General features: G+C 42.4%; 1 protein-coding gene across 1 annotated transcript in view; it reads left to right on the top strand.

Moving 5' to 3' along the window:
• The window catches only part of kdrl (kinase insert domain receptor like), a 60,828-nt gene that overhangs the window by 13,145 nt on the left and 30,929 nt on the right, over window positions 1-16,754 (top strand). The window contains exons 5-15 of the mRNA XM_033624231.2: window positions 2,744-2,903; window positions 3,002-3,138; window positions 3,215-3,386; window positions 4,139-4,262; window positions 4,413-4,582; window positions 7,060-7,216; window positions 9,082-9,196; window positions 12,292-12,400; window positions 14,354-14,638; window positions 14,859-15,005; window positions 16,319-16,447. Of these exons, the coding sequence (XP_033480122.2) occupies window positions 2,744-2,903; window positions 3,002-3,138; window positions 3,215-3,386; window positions 4,139-4,262; window positions 4,413-4,582; window positions 7,060-7,216; window positions 9,082-9,196; window positions 12,292-12,400; window positions 14,354-14,638; window positions 14,859-15,005; window positions 16,319-16,447 (1,705 nt within the window). The remainder of the gene's footprint in view (window positions 1-2,743; window positions 2,904-3,001; window positions 3,139-3,214; window positions 3,387-4,138; window positions 4,263-4,412; window positions 4,583-7,059; window positions 7,217-9,081; window positions 9,197-12,291; window positions 12,401-14,353; window positions 14,639-14,858; window positions 15,006-16,318; window positions 16,448-16,754) is intronic.

Below are 16,754 nucleotides of genomic sequence, written 5' to 3'. Positions count from 1 at the left end.
CAGTCAGTCAATTTATTTATTTGTCACATGAAATTATATAAAACATAATTTCAGTGAAACGTAACGCTGTTATTTCCATTAATTTGTGCATTTAAAACAAAGGACTGCAGTAGTGAACATAAGATTATAACATTGGGGTATCATCTTAGGGTAGAAGCTCCTCCTGAGCCTTTCTGTGCTGGCCTGGTTTAAACATCCTTTTTTCAGGGTAGAGAAGCACCTATCGTGTGTTAAGCTGAACAAACCACTCTTTGCGGGGCCTCGTGGCCCTGTTCGATGCTGTTTCTGTACCAGGCTGTGATGCTCTCAGTGGTGCAGGAGTAGAAATTCCTCCGTATTTGAGGTGATACCCAGAATTTCCTCAGGTGTCTGAGGTGAAACAGTCTCTGCCTTGCCTTCCTCACCACTGAGTCAGTATGCAGCGCCCAGATCAGGCTCCCAGTGATGTGGACACCAGTGTACTTAAAGCTGTCCAGCCTTATACTTAAGGGGGCGTCGCTCCTTTTCTGCTTCTTCCCAGGTCCACTTTCATCTCCCTAGTTTTGCTGATGTTCAGGAGTAGGTTGTTGTCCTGACACCAGCGAATCAGGTTCTCTGTGTTTATTTCGAACACAGCCAATCAATTCACACCTTCTGCTCATGACCTCCACTTGTAGGTTAAGTTGTTTTATCCATCCATCCATTTTCGTAACCGCATATCCTCTTGAGGGTCGTGGGGGGGCTGGAGCCTGACCCAGCTGACACTGGGCGAGAGGCGGGGTACACTCTGGACAAGTCACCAGACTATCACAGAGCTGACACATAGAGACAGACAACCATTCACACTCACATTCACACCTACGGACAATTTAGAGTCACCAATTAACCTGCATGTCTTTGGACTGTGGGAGGAAGCCGCAGTACCTGGAGAAAACCCAGGCTGACACGGGAAGAACATGCAAACTCCGCACGGAAGGGCTCCCACCTGGGATCGAACCAGGAACTCTCTTGCTGTGAGGCCACCACACCACCATGCCGCCCAAGTTGTTTTATTGTACTATATATAGTTCATGGACTTTGAAGAAAATCCCACAGTTCATCATCTGAGAAAGCAAGATGGCTATCAATACCACATTGAGGTATCCTTACTTGTCGTCTTTGGAAAAAAACAAAACATTCCCACTCTGTGTTTAAGGCGTCTCACTGGTTCTCACACCCTTTTGTGTGTTAAATCACTCGAGCGCACAGAAACAGACCAGGGACAGTGGCTTGTCCGAGGGAAGCTCAGGGGCGGCGCTGGGAGTCATTCTGTCTGCTTCCTGTAAGAGCAGGAAGGTAGTCCAAGAGTGTTTTTCTCGGAATAGACTCTCAGACTAAATTTAGCCCCCCTTCTCTTACAAACATCAGGAAATGTAGTAGAGAAACAGTACACACTGTGTCCAGTCACAGGAAACAACAGGTAACTTATCATGAGGAGTGATACCAGAATGCAGCTAAAGATGTCAGTGGAGAAGAGCTCCCTCAGTGACGTGGTTTGCACAGTGTTCTTCATCTTTATGTAAAACTAAGAACCTGATTGAGGTCAATGAAGACACTGTGAAAGCCATCTTGATTAAGTTACCACGCCAACCACAAAGGTATATGCTTCTTGTTAATGAATCAATGACATAGGACCATGTGACGTAGTGTCTACCATAGACAAACACATGTGACTCAGATGCTCAGATGGCACAGATAGTGGTTGTGTGACCTTCCTGCTGTTGGTAAATCTATGGCACTCCTCCTTCCTGCTCCCTTTCCTTCCTTCCCTTCCCTTGCCTCCTCTCCCAGCCCAACTCCTGGCATGAGAACAGACAGCAGCAGGCACGTACATCCTTTTCCGAGTCAACAATGTTTTGTGCTCCGTTGCATAAATGATTGCAGAGGTTACACTCCACAAAACAATAAAAACTAATTAGACCTTCGCTTTAACAGATGTCTGTCCCCCAGCTGAGCCCAGTAAAGCATGAGTTACATGTTAAATGAAGTTGAGTGCATTACTCTTCAGTCTGTCTGGCTCAGTGATCTGTAATGAACATCACCAAATGTCTATGTATCTATGTACGTACTCAACACATTCTCTCACTCCCAACTCATCAAGTAAAGCAACTGGTCAGTGGCCTTTTTCTACAAACCATGATGCTCTAGATTCCCCTCTAGTGTCAGTTTTGCATGTGTGAGTTTCTAGTAGTTACAAGCATACAGTGTCTGTATGCATAAGTACGTTTGATACATAAGTGCATTACGTTACGAATGTAATTTAAAAATGAGTCAACACTGACTTTTGGTGGGGCGTCAGTAGCGTAGTGGATTGTGCCAGCGCCCCATGTACAGAGGCGATGCCTCACTGCAGCGGTCACAGGTTCAACTCCAGCTTGCAACCATTTGCTGCGTGTCACCCCCCGCTCTCTCTCTCACCCCATTTCAATCTGTCCTGTTCATTAAAGGCAAAAGCCCAAAAAAAATCTTAAAAAATAAACACTGACTTTTGGTTTCACACAGGACACAAACAGCGGTGTCCTGAATGAAAGTCCTGTGTTTGTCCCAACCTCCTCCCCATGTAGACTTTATTGCTCTGATACTACATCATCTGTCTTCCTCCTTTGCTCCACTGAGAGCATCATAGTTTGAAGTGAAGCACCACTGACCAACCTGTCACGTGTGACGCCCTAATATATGTATATGGTACTGACAAACCTTCTCTGCTCTACTCTTTTGATCACAGCTTCGACCTTTTTCAGAGAAGGACATGAAGAAAATAGAATGGGATCCGAAGGTTGGATTCAAGATGCCCTATGATTCCAGCACTGAGTATAGTATCATCACCTGTAACACCGTTGTCAACGGTAGTGCATTCCTGTCAATGTACATCCCGAGAAAACTGGGTGAGTCTGTTGTCTTTGAGGCCAGACTTAGATTTGTGTTGATTTCTCTGTTTCTTGACCATTTAAACAGTCTTCTTATCTTTGCCTCCATTTTAAAGCTCATCGTCTTGAAAATGTGAAAATCACCCCAGAGCGTGCCAAAGTGTTGGTTGGAGACACCCTCATACTCAACTGTTCTGGTGTGACCTCCTATAATGGAAGAATCAACTTCACATGGGATTTTCCAAAGAAGAGAGTAAGTTGTAACTGTGTGTAAAAGCAAGTGTCATAGGTTATAGCAGTGGAGTTTATGGTACTTCCTTTGTCTTCAGGAAAATCGTCATTATACGAACAAGGCCGAAGTCCACCCTGCTAAGGATTTATGGATGAGCAAGACTTTGATTTTGCCAAACATTACTATGGAGGATAAAGGGGTGTACCGCTGCAGAGCTGAACTTGAGCCCACAAACTACGAAGATGTCTCAAAAAGAGTCTTTGTCTATCGTAAGTATGCTCTGGATGGACTAAAAATCTGCACTGGGTTGCACCAGCTGTATGTGTTTCCCTAGGACAGCGAATGAATGACCAGCCCTACTCGTTGCTTTTGTTGGTTAGATTGGTTAGGTTTAGGCAAGCGTAGTAAGAATGGTTAGGGTTATGGTAAGAATATCAGGGTAAGCACATCAAAGACAGAGTAAAGAAAAGTACAGCGGGCCATTCCTTCACTAACCCGGGAAAGCAAATTCATGAGCTACTTGGCATCATAGCACATTGTAATAAGCTTGATCCATATTCAGATATCACATCGATAAATTAGGTCTTTACTGGATTACCGTGTTGCAAAATAATAAGAATTAATGAACACAATGATTATGTGTGGCAGAAAAACTGCTGTTATACCATAAATGAGTATAATTCTGTGACATTTTGCAATTTACACCAGCACTAGGAGCATGTTTAACTATTACTTGTTCGAGTTATGTTGCCGTTTTGATTTCAGTAATGCATAAATCACAATAATTTACATTATAACTTGTTAGGTGTGAACTCACACACAGCTGCTGCACAACAGGCTGCACGTGACTAATTCAAAACTTGTCTTCCATTAGCTCTAAAGTTTGTTACAAAGTCTAAAAATACATCTGAATTATTACAGAAATAAAAATAATTGTGTCACTGTGGAGATGCTACAACTATATGATGATAACTTAACTTATGGATGGATTCCAATGTCTGTCATTAATCTTTTGTTTCAGATCCGTTCCTCAATGTCTCCTATAAGCTTGAGCGACTTAGTACAGTGACTGTCAAAGAAGGCAGAAAGAAGCTTGTGTTTGAGCCTAAGGTCGACGCGCTGCCATCACCAGACTCGGTAGAATGGTAAGTAATGGATTACAGTCACAATAAAAACTGCTGATTATTGTTCTGCATTATAACTTTGAACATCAGTTTTCCATTCACTTATTTTCATTGGTTGTTATTATTTTTTTCATTGATTAAAAAAAACTTTTCCATGCCTCCAATTTTCAGGTATAAGGATGGGGTCCTTATCAACAAGAGTTCCACCTGTTACAAGATATCTCATTATAACTTGATCATCACTGATGTGCAGCAGAAGCACGCTGGGGTCTTCACCATAAGCCTGGGCAACCAAGAGAGGGGCTTGTACAAGAATCTGAGCTACACGCTGGCAGTCGATGGTAAGCTGTTGCCATAAACCTGATAATGACTGCTGATCCTGAGGAAATGAAGCAGTGCCTTGGCTGCCTCAGCATTGTAGCTGCAGTTCACTGGACGGCAGGTAGCAGCTCTAGTATGAGAGGAATTTGGGGGCTTGTTGATTCCAGGGCTGGATTGACGTAGCAGGGGCAGCTGTTGTTGATTATTGGGGCTCTTTTGAAGGGGCTTGGCGCAGTGTGTAAATGGCCTGGGCTCTATTCTGCACGCAGACTCCAGCCGCTTCAGACCCCCCCCTAGTCGCCAGCATTTATTTGCATCCTCACCATGTGTATATACAGTACAGCTCATATAAACAACACAGTCCGTACAATATGTGTACAGCTTGAGAAAAACAAAGAGTGAGCATACAATTCATTGTTCTGATGACTTTGTGAAAATGACTGATAACTGTGAGCAGTGGAGGTTATAAATGTTTAAGCATGTTCAGTGGAGACTTGGATGAAGTCTGCTTGTGATAGAGAACAGAGAAAAGTGTGTCAGTTACTTCAAGCTTGTCATGGGGGGGCCAGAGCTATTTTCATTGCATTCCTTAACCATTATCGAGGAATCCCTATAGCGTGCCAAAAAGTGTAAAAAATAACCCCCCTCTGGCTTGTATAAGCTTTATTTATGGGCCTTGACTGTCCTGCTTCACAAAACTTTAATTTATTGGAATGACAAAAAATAAAACACACAGAGACAAATAAAGGGAAGAGAGATTTCTGGCATCAATTATGGAACTATTTCAGACTTTGTTCATCAGTTGTTTAGAGCTGTCAGAGTGCTTCAGATTATGAATGTGTGTGTGTGAGAGAGCAAGAGAGAGAGAGAGTGTGCAGGTTTAGTGGTTTGCCAAGCTATGTTACTATGTGTAGCTTTAGTTTTAGTTTATTTGCACATACACACAAATGTAAAAAGACATTAATAATTCAATGAAAGGTTTGAACATTGTGCAGGAGAGGTTAGAAGCCAACAATGGCTTATGAAGATACCTATTAAATATCAAAAGTCGTAGTATAAAAGATAAAAAGATACAAAATGAAGATTGCATTATATTAAGGTTAATATAAGGTTAAGCTGCAACTAAAAAAAAATGTTAGAAATATACAATTTACATACAAGTCTATGTTTAGAGATGCATTAAGCCCAGTTTAGACCAAACATTTGCGATGAGATGAAACTGACTTAGAGCATTGCAGAAAAAAATTGGCAGCAGTGTGAACTGGCCCGTCTCAGCTTGACTCAGGGCGGCAGATGGTGTCGCCTCCATTTCAGCTTGTTAAGCCGCCAGTGGCTAGTTTTAGAATGTAAGGCACGTCACCTATTTCAACAGCCAATCAGCTTGCAACAAAGTCATTACATATTGCCGAAGCAAGCAAACATGCTGTCCACCAACAGCCCGAGCCCGTCTCGTTTACATCTCCACGGCTGTTGACATGTATTTTGGTCTCTGTCTTCATGGTGTGATGGTTTTGATGGTGGGTCGCTGCTGGCTATACGTGTGCATTTCACATATGTGTTAGTCGTGCAGGATATTAAAATATTGTGTCATTTTTATTATGAACACAGCCCTCCTGTGGCCCAGGTCGTTTTGTTTATGCTTTCACCATTTCATTGCAACTAGAAATGCAGCTGTAGCCAGTATCTCACTATCACTATCCTCATTCTTGTTTTCATATTTTAAGAAGTCGCAAATTGCATTCAGCGACAAAGTAAACCTGAAAAGCTTCAAGTTAGAACAGTAGAGAGTCGTTGCTATGGAGACAATACACCATCATCCAGTTGCATTGGTGTAAACTGGCAGGTTTTTAGAACATTGTAGACTGGCACATTGCAAGTAGTTTCAAGTTTCAATTCTTCTCGTCGAGAATCTTTGGTCCGAGTTGGACTCGACAATGAAATTCATGAAGTGTTATAAATCTTTGGTAATTAAATTATGTTTTAGATGTGATGGAGGTAGGTGATTCCTCTGTGTTTTAATGAATATTGATTAGGGGAGGTCCAACAATATGGAAGATGAAAGTTCTTAAAGTGTCTTGGGGAATATGAGTGGCCCTAGTCTGACTGTTTCAGCTGTTCAAAATGTAGAGAATGGCTAAGTGAAGTGAACTGTCTCCTGAGGTGCCTCAGGAATCTCTGTCTGTTGTTGAGAGTTGAATCACTGACCTGAGCATGGGCCACAGTGGGGTCGTTCCTTGACCTACACCCCCAGGCTAGCTAATCATCCTGCCAGTCTTTAAACAACATCTAAAGGACAACTGGTGTCAATGGCACCTTTTTTTCATGGCTATCCATCATGACTGTCATCCCTCATTATAAAGACATTAAGAGATTCCACAGTGGGCTGGACTGACCGAGGGTTGATCTAACCTGTTGTCACTCTCTCTTTATCTCTGTCTATCTGTATTTTTGTGTGCCCATGTACTTACGTGTGTTTATGTGCACTTCTCTCTCACAGTGAAGCCGACTATTTCAGAGGCAGAGCTCGCTATTGTGGACGTGCAGCCCTACATGGCTGGTAAACAGCATCAGCTAACCTGCACTGCTTACGGGGTGCCCTCGCCAAACATCACCTGGCTCTGGCAGCCGTGTCACTCAGACCCTACACTTACAAAGTGAGTCACCATTTTGCTATGTTCCAAGTGTTGAAATATTTAAACTAGATTTGCTGTAAACTTCCTCCAGTCTTGAAGAACTGGAGCCGTATCAAAGGGGATGTTTTCCTGATTTTAAGCACATATTTCATCAGTCATGATTACCCAACATAACCTGATTCAGCATCAGCGTTCTGCCGTGTATTGGTCCTGGATTGAGTGTTGTGTTTCACTCTTTTACCTGCTGTGTTCTGTATGTCCAGATTTAGCAGCCAGTTTACAGAAGATTCAGGTTGCTCCTAACAACTAAAGTTTCTCTTTGTCCAGAAAACATTAAACCTCCAAATACAAAGTAACTGTTTAGGTTAGGTTAGGTTTTTGGTTGCACATCATTTGTACAAATTGCACCACAATGTTGGACGACAAAAACTTAAGGACCACCATGGTACTGGAGTTGTATTCACAAACGCACAGACAAACAGCTTCACAGACTTAACAGTAGATAGGGTGTGGGGTCCATAGCCACCAGCCCAGCCCGGGGATCCCACTTTAAAACAGATCTACATGGACTGAATTGACTGTGGCCCAGAAAATGACACATTAATCAAAGAAACAGAGCCCTCGAGAACTGCCCTCTTGTTTGTGGTCAGTGGTTCTGTAGGATGAACGGGAAACATGGGGGAGATAAATTAATCTCAGTTTCCCAGAGCTGTTACACAGCCAAACAGTACTGAGGGACTGTGCATGAATACCGGCCTGGTAGTGAACCCACAAACAAGATGAACATTCCCTGAGATCCTGGCTCGTCAATGACAGCAGGAGACCTGCGAGTCGTAAGATCAGGAAAACAATGGGCCATTACCCTTGGGTTATCAGGCCTCAACACCATTCACAAAAACAACACTGTGGACTGCCGCACAAGAAAGAGACATAATTGTGTTATATTTTTTGATGGTGTTGATCCACCAGTGCCTCCGTTATTTCATTGATTAATAACCTTAAAAACCCACTTGTATTTGCCAGGTTTATGATAAATAATAGCAGAGGGTTCGTTGGGTCAAAGCTACTCTTTCTGCAGGCCTAAAGATAATCAGGGCTGGCACTGGGAACAGTGGCAGGCAGCTAATGAGACAAAGGAACAGCTATAGCCTGGTGGGAGGCCAATTGTGCAAAATGTTTGTTTTATACAGCCCTGACCCTGTAAAGTACCTGTCACTGTAAATCCACCATGAAGCCCTTCAAGATCATATCTCATCTAAATCTTTGGGAGTTTGGAGAGGAGGGGGAACACGCAGTGTGGGGAGGATTTAGAGGTGAAGGCAGCTTACTATGTTGGATGTGGAATGAAGCTGATAGTGAAGTGGGGGAGAAATATGGGGGTGTCTTTATAACCAGGTTGAGAAGTTATCAGTTGTCCCTTGTTGACCACCAAGGTCTTAGGAGCAACCTTATCTCCTCTGGCCAGAATGTGTGTCGGGGGGGTGGGAGGTTTCCTGTACGAGGTGACGCATAGCACAGCCCTTCCTGTCGCTGTTGCTGTTTCCTCCTCTGCCTCTCCTCTCATCAGGCTGATTGTTCCCCGCCACGGGCGGTGAAGGGTTTGGGGGTGGGGGTCAAATCAATGCTTTCTCTCGGTTTTAAAACCCAGACAAGCTGGTCTAGACATGGACTTTACCCAGATCAGTCTCAGTGGTCTTTTAAAATCAGCCTTTTAGAATGAGGGCTTTTGCAAGAAGATAGTGTGATCTAGTCAGGATGTGTTTTAATGTTACACCAAGGCTCCCAATTAAACAACATGAAAATCTTTTTTTTTTCCTTTTGTTATATTGTTTGCATCTGTCTGTGCATGAGTAGATTGTCTTATCACATTTTTTTCTGTCCTGCAGTTGCATTGCTCACACCAAACCAATCCTGGTCAGCACTGGTGACAGGGGAAATTACTCCCACAACTGGATTAAGAGCATAAACGTCAAGCCTGAACTGGTTAAAGGGAAAAACAAGGTATGCGGTTTCACTCTCTGTGTTTCCACATGTTTTTTAAACAACAGATGTACTTGTAACATACTTTCTGTACCATGAAATGTGGTTGACAAATAGCAGTGACAAACTCAACAGTAGGTTTTATACAAAGGATAGCTCAAGAAGGTGTCTTGTCTCTAGAGAATGGCCAATGGATAGGTCAGATTCTCGTAGAAATCTCCTCTGACCGGGGGCTTGAAAGTTGGATGAAACATCTGAGATCCATAAATCCTCCAAATTTTCCTGCTATTGGCAGAGATGCTGTACTTCTCTTCACTGAAAATGATTCATTTTGTCTGCATTAGCCTTGACTTATGTAACTGTGACCAAAACCCATGAAAAGGACCTCAGCAGTCCCTTTTGAAGAAATCAGTCTTGTTTTTCATTGCTGCTCTTTAAAAGGCTTGATTTATTCTCGGAAAAAATGACCAGAAAAATATGGGAAATCACTTATTTCACGCACATGAGGGGCTGCATCTAAAAGGGAAGATGGTATATTGATAAATACTGTATATTTGTGTCATAAATCTAACATACTTGGATAACTGCATTGGTATTTCTGTGCTACAAACGCTTTTCTATAAGGAGCAAGATCTCTGCCAGATTGTTCCCGCACTTTGAAATGGTGCACCCATAACTGACAGACACAGTTCATTTCCCCGTACTGGAGTGAAATACACCCTCCATTTCACTGTTTTTTCAGATGAAGAAGGCCTGTAAATGAACCAGCTGCGGCTTCATCCCAGGCCTTGCCAAAGAAACATCTATTATTCTGACATCAGTTAATCTTTTCGGCTGTTGAGGCTCTTGGAATTAAGCCTTTTAAACAGTACAAAAGCTATATGGCTTAAGCCATGCGTGTGCCAAGAGCTGAGAACTGACTTTTATAGATTCTTCCCTACACCATTATCTGTGAAAATAAGCCACACTACACACTGAAAAACAGCTGGAAAGAAAATTGTGCTTTGTTAGCTATATACTGCTCTAATTGTACATGAGGTAATTATAGAAGCAGGATGTGATCATGAGAACAGCTCATTTACGCAAATAGAAATAGTCTGGAATTTAAGCACATTTAGTTTCCTTACACCTCAAAAGGTTAAGGTATCAATGTTGGATCGAGGGGTGGGGAAATTGATTTTTAGATGCATCGCAATTCTCTCTTAAAAGATTGTCTCGATGCAGAAGAGTCACTAACCAGAAATTTAGACCATGCTGTATGTTCCTTACAGCTGAACCAATTTGATGGTGAAATGTGACAGGTGGAAAACATGTGCTTTGTGTTTACGTTCTAAGCTTGGCTGATAAGGCTTCTCTTCCCTTTGTTACTCCTGTTGTATTATAAAAGATAATGGAAGTAAATTCATCTCTTTATTTTAATTATGGATTTATGCTTTTAAAGTACCACATAGACACACAGAGAGAAAATATATTCATGTATACATATAAAAAATCTTGATGCATCAAGATCATAGGTCTCTGAGTCATAACCAGATCATGAGGTGCCTAGAGATTCCCACCCCTCGTGGGATCTACCAGCCCATCAGCTTTTCTCAGGAAACATCAAACACACATTGCCATGCAAACCGAAAACATGCCACAAATTGGGAAACTGTAGACACTTCTGCTAATGTCCTGTGGGAGCCTGTTACTAAAACTGTTCACCCTAAACATAATTAAGAGCAGGCCTCCGCTGCAAGAGTCTGTTGATGGGATTAGGTTAAAGAAACCCATTACAGCAGCCCGGGTCAAATTAGGGCACAGATTCATTGGCATAAAGGTTTTCAAATGGAGTCAGTGATCGTTTTCAATCCAAACAGTTTTGCTTGTTCTAGTTTTTTCACTTGTGTTTCTGATGCATACCGAGATGATTTATTGACTCCTCCGATGAAGCACAGAATGAATCTCACAATCATATCAATTATTCGCTCAAAAAGTAATTGTACATTTTTACAGGGCATCAGCTCTAATATGTCTCTGACATAAATAGGGAGGCACCACTTATTTACAAGTACTCGTGGCCAAACGCCGGTGCTTTATGAGGGTTAGGACTAAGGGTCAATGATAACAAGCAGCAGTTTAAAAGAAGAGGGATTTGTTGGAAGTGAATTCCTCTCTGTCACCCCACATAAATCGTGCTGGCCCGTGAATAAGAACGTAGTTGGGGCTGGGCCTTTGAGCAGCTCCCCAGAAGGCCCAGTAGAGAGGGAGACTGGCCCGGGTCATAATATAAGGAAAACACAGGGGGAAGACATGGGCAGAGAGGTCACAGTGCGTCTGGTCAGGTCACCTCTTAGGAACTGTGCACAATTGTTTAAATGACTGCGTTCCAGCTCGGGTTACATCATGGTGAGTAATAGCCGTAACATAATACCATAAGGCCACTCCATCAGTGTTTTGACAAGTGTCAGAGCAGCATGAATTGGACAATATGATATAACTTTTAAACACTTATTCTTTTACTGCCTGAGTGTTTGTATGGTGAGCATTGTAAGCACAGGGAAATTGTTTCATGGCTACAGCTGTGTGTCGGCACAATAGCTCCTACAAGCCCAGGAAGTATAGGCCAGCATTCACCCAGACAATACACCCACATCATTCACTCACTTTGATGTCGCTGACTGCCCCCAAGAAAACAGATGTCACTATGAACATTGAACAGAGCCCCTCACAGTCTGGCCCTCGCCCAAGTTTCACTTATTATTTTGTCTATTTAAGCCATTACAACGTTGCTCTGGTGCGATGACAAAATTGAGTGTGGCATTAGAAGTGCGTTGCAGGAAATGGACATGGAGCCCCGCAGTAGATCTATAGCGCAGGTCTGAGGGAGACTCAGTGGGTTTTAAACTCCAGATGTATCCTTCCATTAGTGTGACACACTTGATAGTCTAAAACAGACCAGGCTCTGGACCTCTCACCTACTGGTTCACGATGACTCACAGCTCTGATGGTGATTGAAATCCTAAGGAAAAGTCTCAGTGGAATTCTGCACTGTGATATTAAGCATTTGATTTTTGTCAACATTTTTTATTCTGCTTTGAACAATTAGTAATAGTTGCCCTATTTATCCCAATTAGACTGTGAGCACACTGGTGATCGGAGAGGCCAGCATGTCAGGAAACTACTCCTGTGTGGCCCAGAATGAAGATGGCACCAGCACACTGACAATCCCTTTCTACGTTGATGGTAAGTGGGTCACCAGAATAAGACAGCTGAAACATCAACATATAGTAGATGTCGGTCGGCATGCTCCAATTTAAGAGAACCACACAGGAGTACAAGCACAGAAGCTAAGCAATGCACTGCTGTAGACAGGGACAGCAGCAAAACTTATGTTAGCCATCGAAAAAACAACAATATGAGTTGAAGTGTACGCTATATTTAGAATATTTTTTACGCTTTACCTTGCCCCCAGACAGCCCATCCTGACGAGGAACTGAAGCCATTGTCTGTGCTCTCTTCAAGGCCACCAGACTCCTTTGACAAAAACAGAAGTTTTACCATGTAGGACACGAGAGCTGCTGGTCTCCTGCGGGTTAGATCAGTTTGTCCGTTTGTATTATTGTGTGACTCGTAATCACCACAGTCCCAAAATAACACAGACAAACTAACCAATCGAGGCAGCAGTAGACCAGCAACTCCTGTGTTCTGTGAGGTAAAATTACATTTACAATTTACAATTACAATTAAAATTTTGTCAAAGGAGTCTGGTGGCTCCAAAGAAAGCAGATTGTCATTGGGATGGCTCTCTGATGGCATGGTGAAAATATTTTAAATATAATGTACACTTAAATTCATATGGACTTTTAGATGGACCTTTTATTCTGTGGCTAAAAATTGTTTTCCTGCTGCCCCCGTCTACAGCAGTACATTGCTTAGTGTCCGTGGCAGTACTCTGTCTGCTATTCCAAACTGGGGGCGTGCTGACTGCCACTTACTGTAGGTAACACTGACTATAAATAAACAGCCTCACTTAAAAAAATCAAACTGTCCCTTAAATGCTCAGGTGAAAGTGCACGCTGAAATATGCTGAGTTTTACTGCAAGAATTGCAAAGCGCACTATACCATGCGCTGGATTCTTTCAAATGATCTACACGTACAGTACACGGTGTAATGAATTGCAAGAACAGGGAAGGAATGTGCAGATTGTATTGTGCAATAAAGTAACCAGAGGGGGGCATTAATTGAAACCATCTTCCTCTGTAGCTGAGCGGCTCGAGGGCGGAAGAGAGGCAAACATGTCTGAGCCATATGGAGTGCTATAACGGCACGCGTTTAAAAACAGCTATGAATAACTGCATTCCTGCTCCGGTGCCAGCAGGTCATTCCTCTTTCTCTGTAGGCCTTCTGAGAATTTACTTTTTTATGTGCATCTGAGCATTTCCAAATGTTCCCAAATTAATGTCCAATGAGACAGTTATGTAATGATAGCAGGGATGATGTGTCACTGCACACAAGCACAGTTCAGTTTGCAACAAAGTGAATCACGTTTCCTTAAGAGCCAAGTGAATCACATCTCCCAAGGGTTGAAGGATTGCTTTTGGCGAGGGATGGATGTAGGTGAACCCATAATTGAGGGGATGCCAAGTACCAAAAATGTATCTCATGGTGTGGCAGAATTCCCAGGAGCACTCCTGCTCTCTTCCAGAGGTGAGTGAGATGGAGAAAGATGGAATGCTGCTAAAAAAAAAAGAGGACACAATTGTAATAACAGCTGTCTCCTCTTACGGAACACCGAATGCTTTCCAGCAATGAATAAACAAGCACAGTCTGGTTCCCCTGGGGCCCGGACTCAGCTTCTCTCCAACTGGATGAGTGCGGCGGCACCATCAGCCATGCTGTCCACCGCCAACGTGCTTTCAATTAACAGTGATGAAACAGGAAATAACTGCAAATTTGACATTCCTGGCGTTTCAACGAGCAGCTTTGTGTCCAAAACTGTTGTCCAGTATCAGATCTAGCCAGCAGGATACCTATCTGTTCATGTTTGTATAACAACAACATGGACACCTGTAAAATGATCTTATTCATACCACAGTTGACCCCATTATCACCATCAATGAATATATTTGAAGCTGAGGATGATTCAACATCATTGGAATGTCGATTTATCTTGTTTGTCTACCTTGTCACACTAGATCGCCCTGAAGAAATGACCATTGAACCCCCGTCAGCCATCGAGGGGGATGACGTCACTCTGACCTGCCGGGCAGCTCGCTACCTCTACACTGATCTGCTGTGGCTGGATTCCAGGAATCAAACAATCACTTCCAACGTCTCGAACCTCCAAATCAGCCGCTACTCCATTTCTCTTTCTCTCCATCTGCACAATGTGTCCCGAAACAGCACTGCAGGTTACAAGTGCCAAGCACACAAACTCCACAAGAGAGTTGAACTCAAGGCCGCTGCAGTTATTGTGGACGGTGAGTTAAAGGAGGATATGAAAAGCTGAATGACTAATCTAGGTACATTACCTGACTGTTCCATCATTCTGTGGGCATGTGATAATCCGGCATGTTACTGTAAGTTAGCACACAGGAACAAAGAACAAAATCTTGCAATACTTGATGAGTCGCTGTGTTAACAAAACAGTAACAGAGCAACAGTAACTTATTCAACCTTGTTTTGTTTTGTTTTATGCAGTGAGAAAACGCCCCTGGCTGCGTCAGAATCTGACTAATCAAGATGTGAACAGTAGCAGCACCCTGACGCTGGCTTGCTTTGCTCTGGGAGTTCCTCGTCCATACATCATGTGGTACAAAAATGGCATACCAGTGGAAGAAGGCCCAGGTAACTTTAAAATATTATTATTATTGTGCAGTGCAAAATCAAAAAAGGACTTTAAATGCTGACTTACAGACAAAGAGTAAAGGTTAAAGTCTTTATTGGACAAAAACAAAGTTAGGTACACAGGTGACAGTCCAAAAAATCAGACAAACATATCCAAAAATGCCTGGCAGGATGACAGTCCTAAAAACAGAAATAAGGTCAAATATAACCAGGAGAAACTCAGGAAACTAAAGCTGGAACACTTATTGAAACAATAACGACAAACTGTCTCAGACAGAGAAAATCAGACAGACTAAACACACAAGGGAGGAAGGGTAATTAAGGACAGGTAAAACTATTAAGGGTGGGGTAGGTAATCACAACGGTGGGAAACACGAGGGCAGGGAGTGACGTATATGAAACAAGACACAAAGGTGAGTGCCAAAATGAAACAGGAAATTAACACTGACAAACTGGAAACCAGAAAATATAACCTTAATCACAGGACCGGGGTGTAACAAGTATTCCGATTCAATTTCAATGATCAGTGGCACCAGTACAATCCTGGCACAGCAATGCACAAACTGGATAAAGGGCTGGAGAAGAATGAATACAATTTATTATTAGTAGTTTGTCGTTATTGTTAGTAGGACTTCATAATCAGCAGCTGGAGCCGTCATAATCTTTGAGAGCCGCTGACAGTTTTCCAATAGGCCTACAGCCAGGCCAGTGAGTTGAGTGATTTTTCTGACTCTTCTGTGACAGTAAACTGAATATCTTTGGGTTGTGGAGAAAACAAGACATTTGAGGACATCATCTTGAGCTTCTGGAAACACTGGTCGATATTTTTACTATTTTCTGATATTTTATAGACCAAACAACTGATAAAATTGAAAATAATGAAATGAAATGAAATGAAAATAATTGACAAATCAATCGATGATGAAAAAATAATCGTTAGTTGCAGCCCTACTGCTGATTAAGCTGAAGTTGCATTCAGTTGTATTCAGGTAATCATATTTGCTTTTACTTGCACACAATAATGCCACTACTCCAAATACTGTGAGAAAAAAATTGCGCTAAATCTTTTCATGTAATTTTGATATCCTGAGCTCCCACAGAAAGTATAATTTCTGGCTATCAGTGTTTGAATCATTGTAGAAATTAAATTATTCTCTATTTTACCAGCTCATGTGCCTCAAGAAAACAACATTTCATTTTCTTTTGCACTACTGCCAGCCTGCACCTGCACAAAATAAGCTAAAAACAAGTGTTAAATGCCACAGATGTTTTTTTTAACTTTATCAGGCTGACTGTGAGTTTGGGTGTTGCAGGTATCACTTTGGAAGAGGACGGCGTTCTGATGATCGAGAGGGTGAAGAAAGATGACGAGGGCCTGTATGAGTGTGTAGCCAGTAACGTCGAGGGTACTGTGAAAACAAGTGCTGTTGTTACTGTGCTCGGTAAGTCTTTCAGACACCTAACCATCAACAACACTCTAACCTGCTGCATAAACAATACTGGTTCTACAGTGTCAAGTCTTTGCACTGCTGTCTATCTGGCTACAGATCAGATCAAATAAGCTAATCACCACCTGCCTAAGCAGTGGAGTCATCAGAAGCCGTCTCTGCCTCATGTTTTCTTGTCACCACCACGAACAGCTCTGCTTTGATTTTAGTGTGCAAAGTTTCCCCTGACAAAAAATTCGTGGCAGCCAGGAATGCCAAGTGAATTCCTTCTAGGGTTTTATGATCAAGGCTTTGGCTGAGG

The sequence above is a fragment of the Epinephelus lanceolatus genome, chromosome 7 (genome assembly GCF_041903045.1).
Source record: "Epinephelus lanceolatus isolate andai-2023 chromosome 7, ASM4190304v1, whole genome shotgun sequence".
Lineage (NCBI taxonomy): Eukaryota > Metazoa > Chordata > Actinopteri > Perciformes > Serranidae > Epinephelus > Epinephelus lanceolatus.
This window is presented reverse-complemented; position numbering and strand designations above follow the sequence as displayed.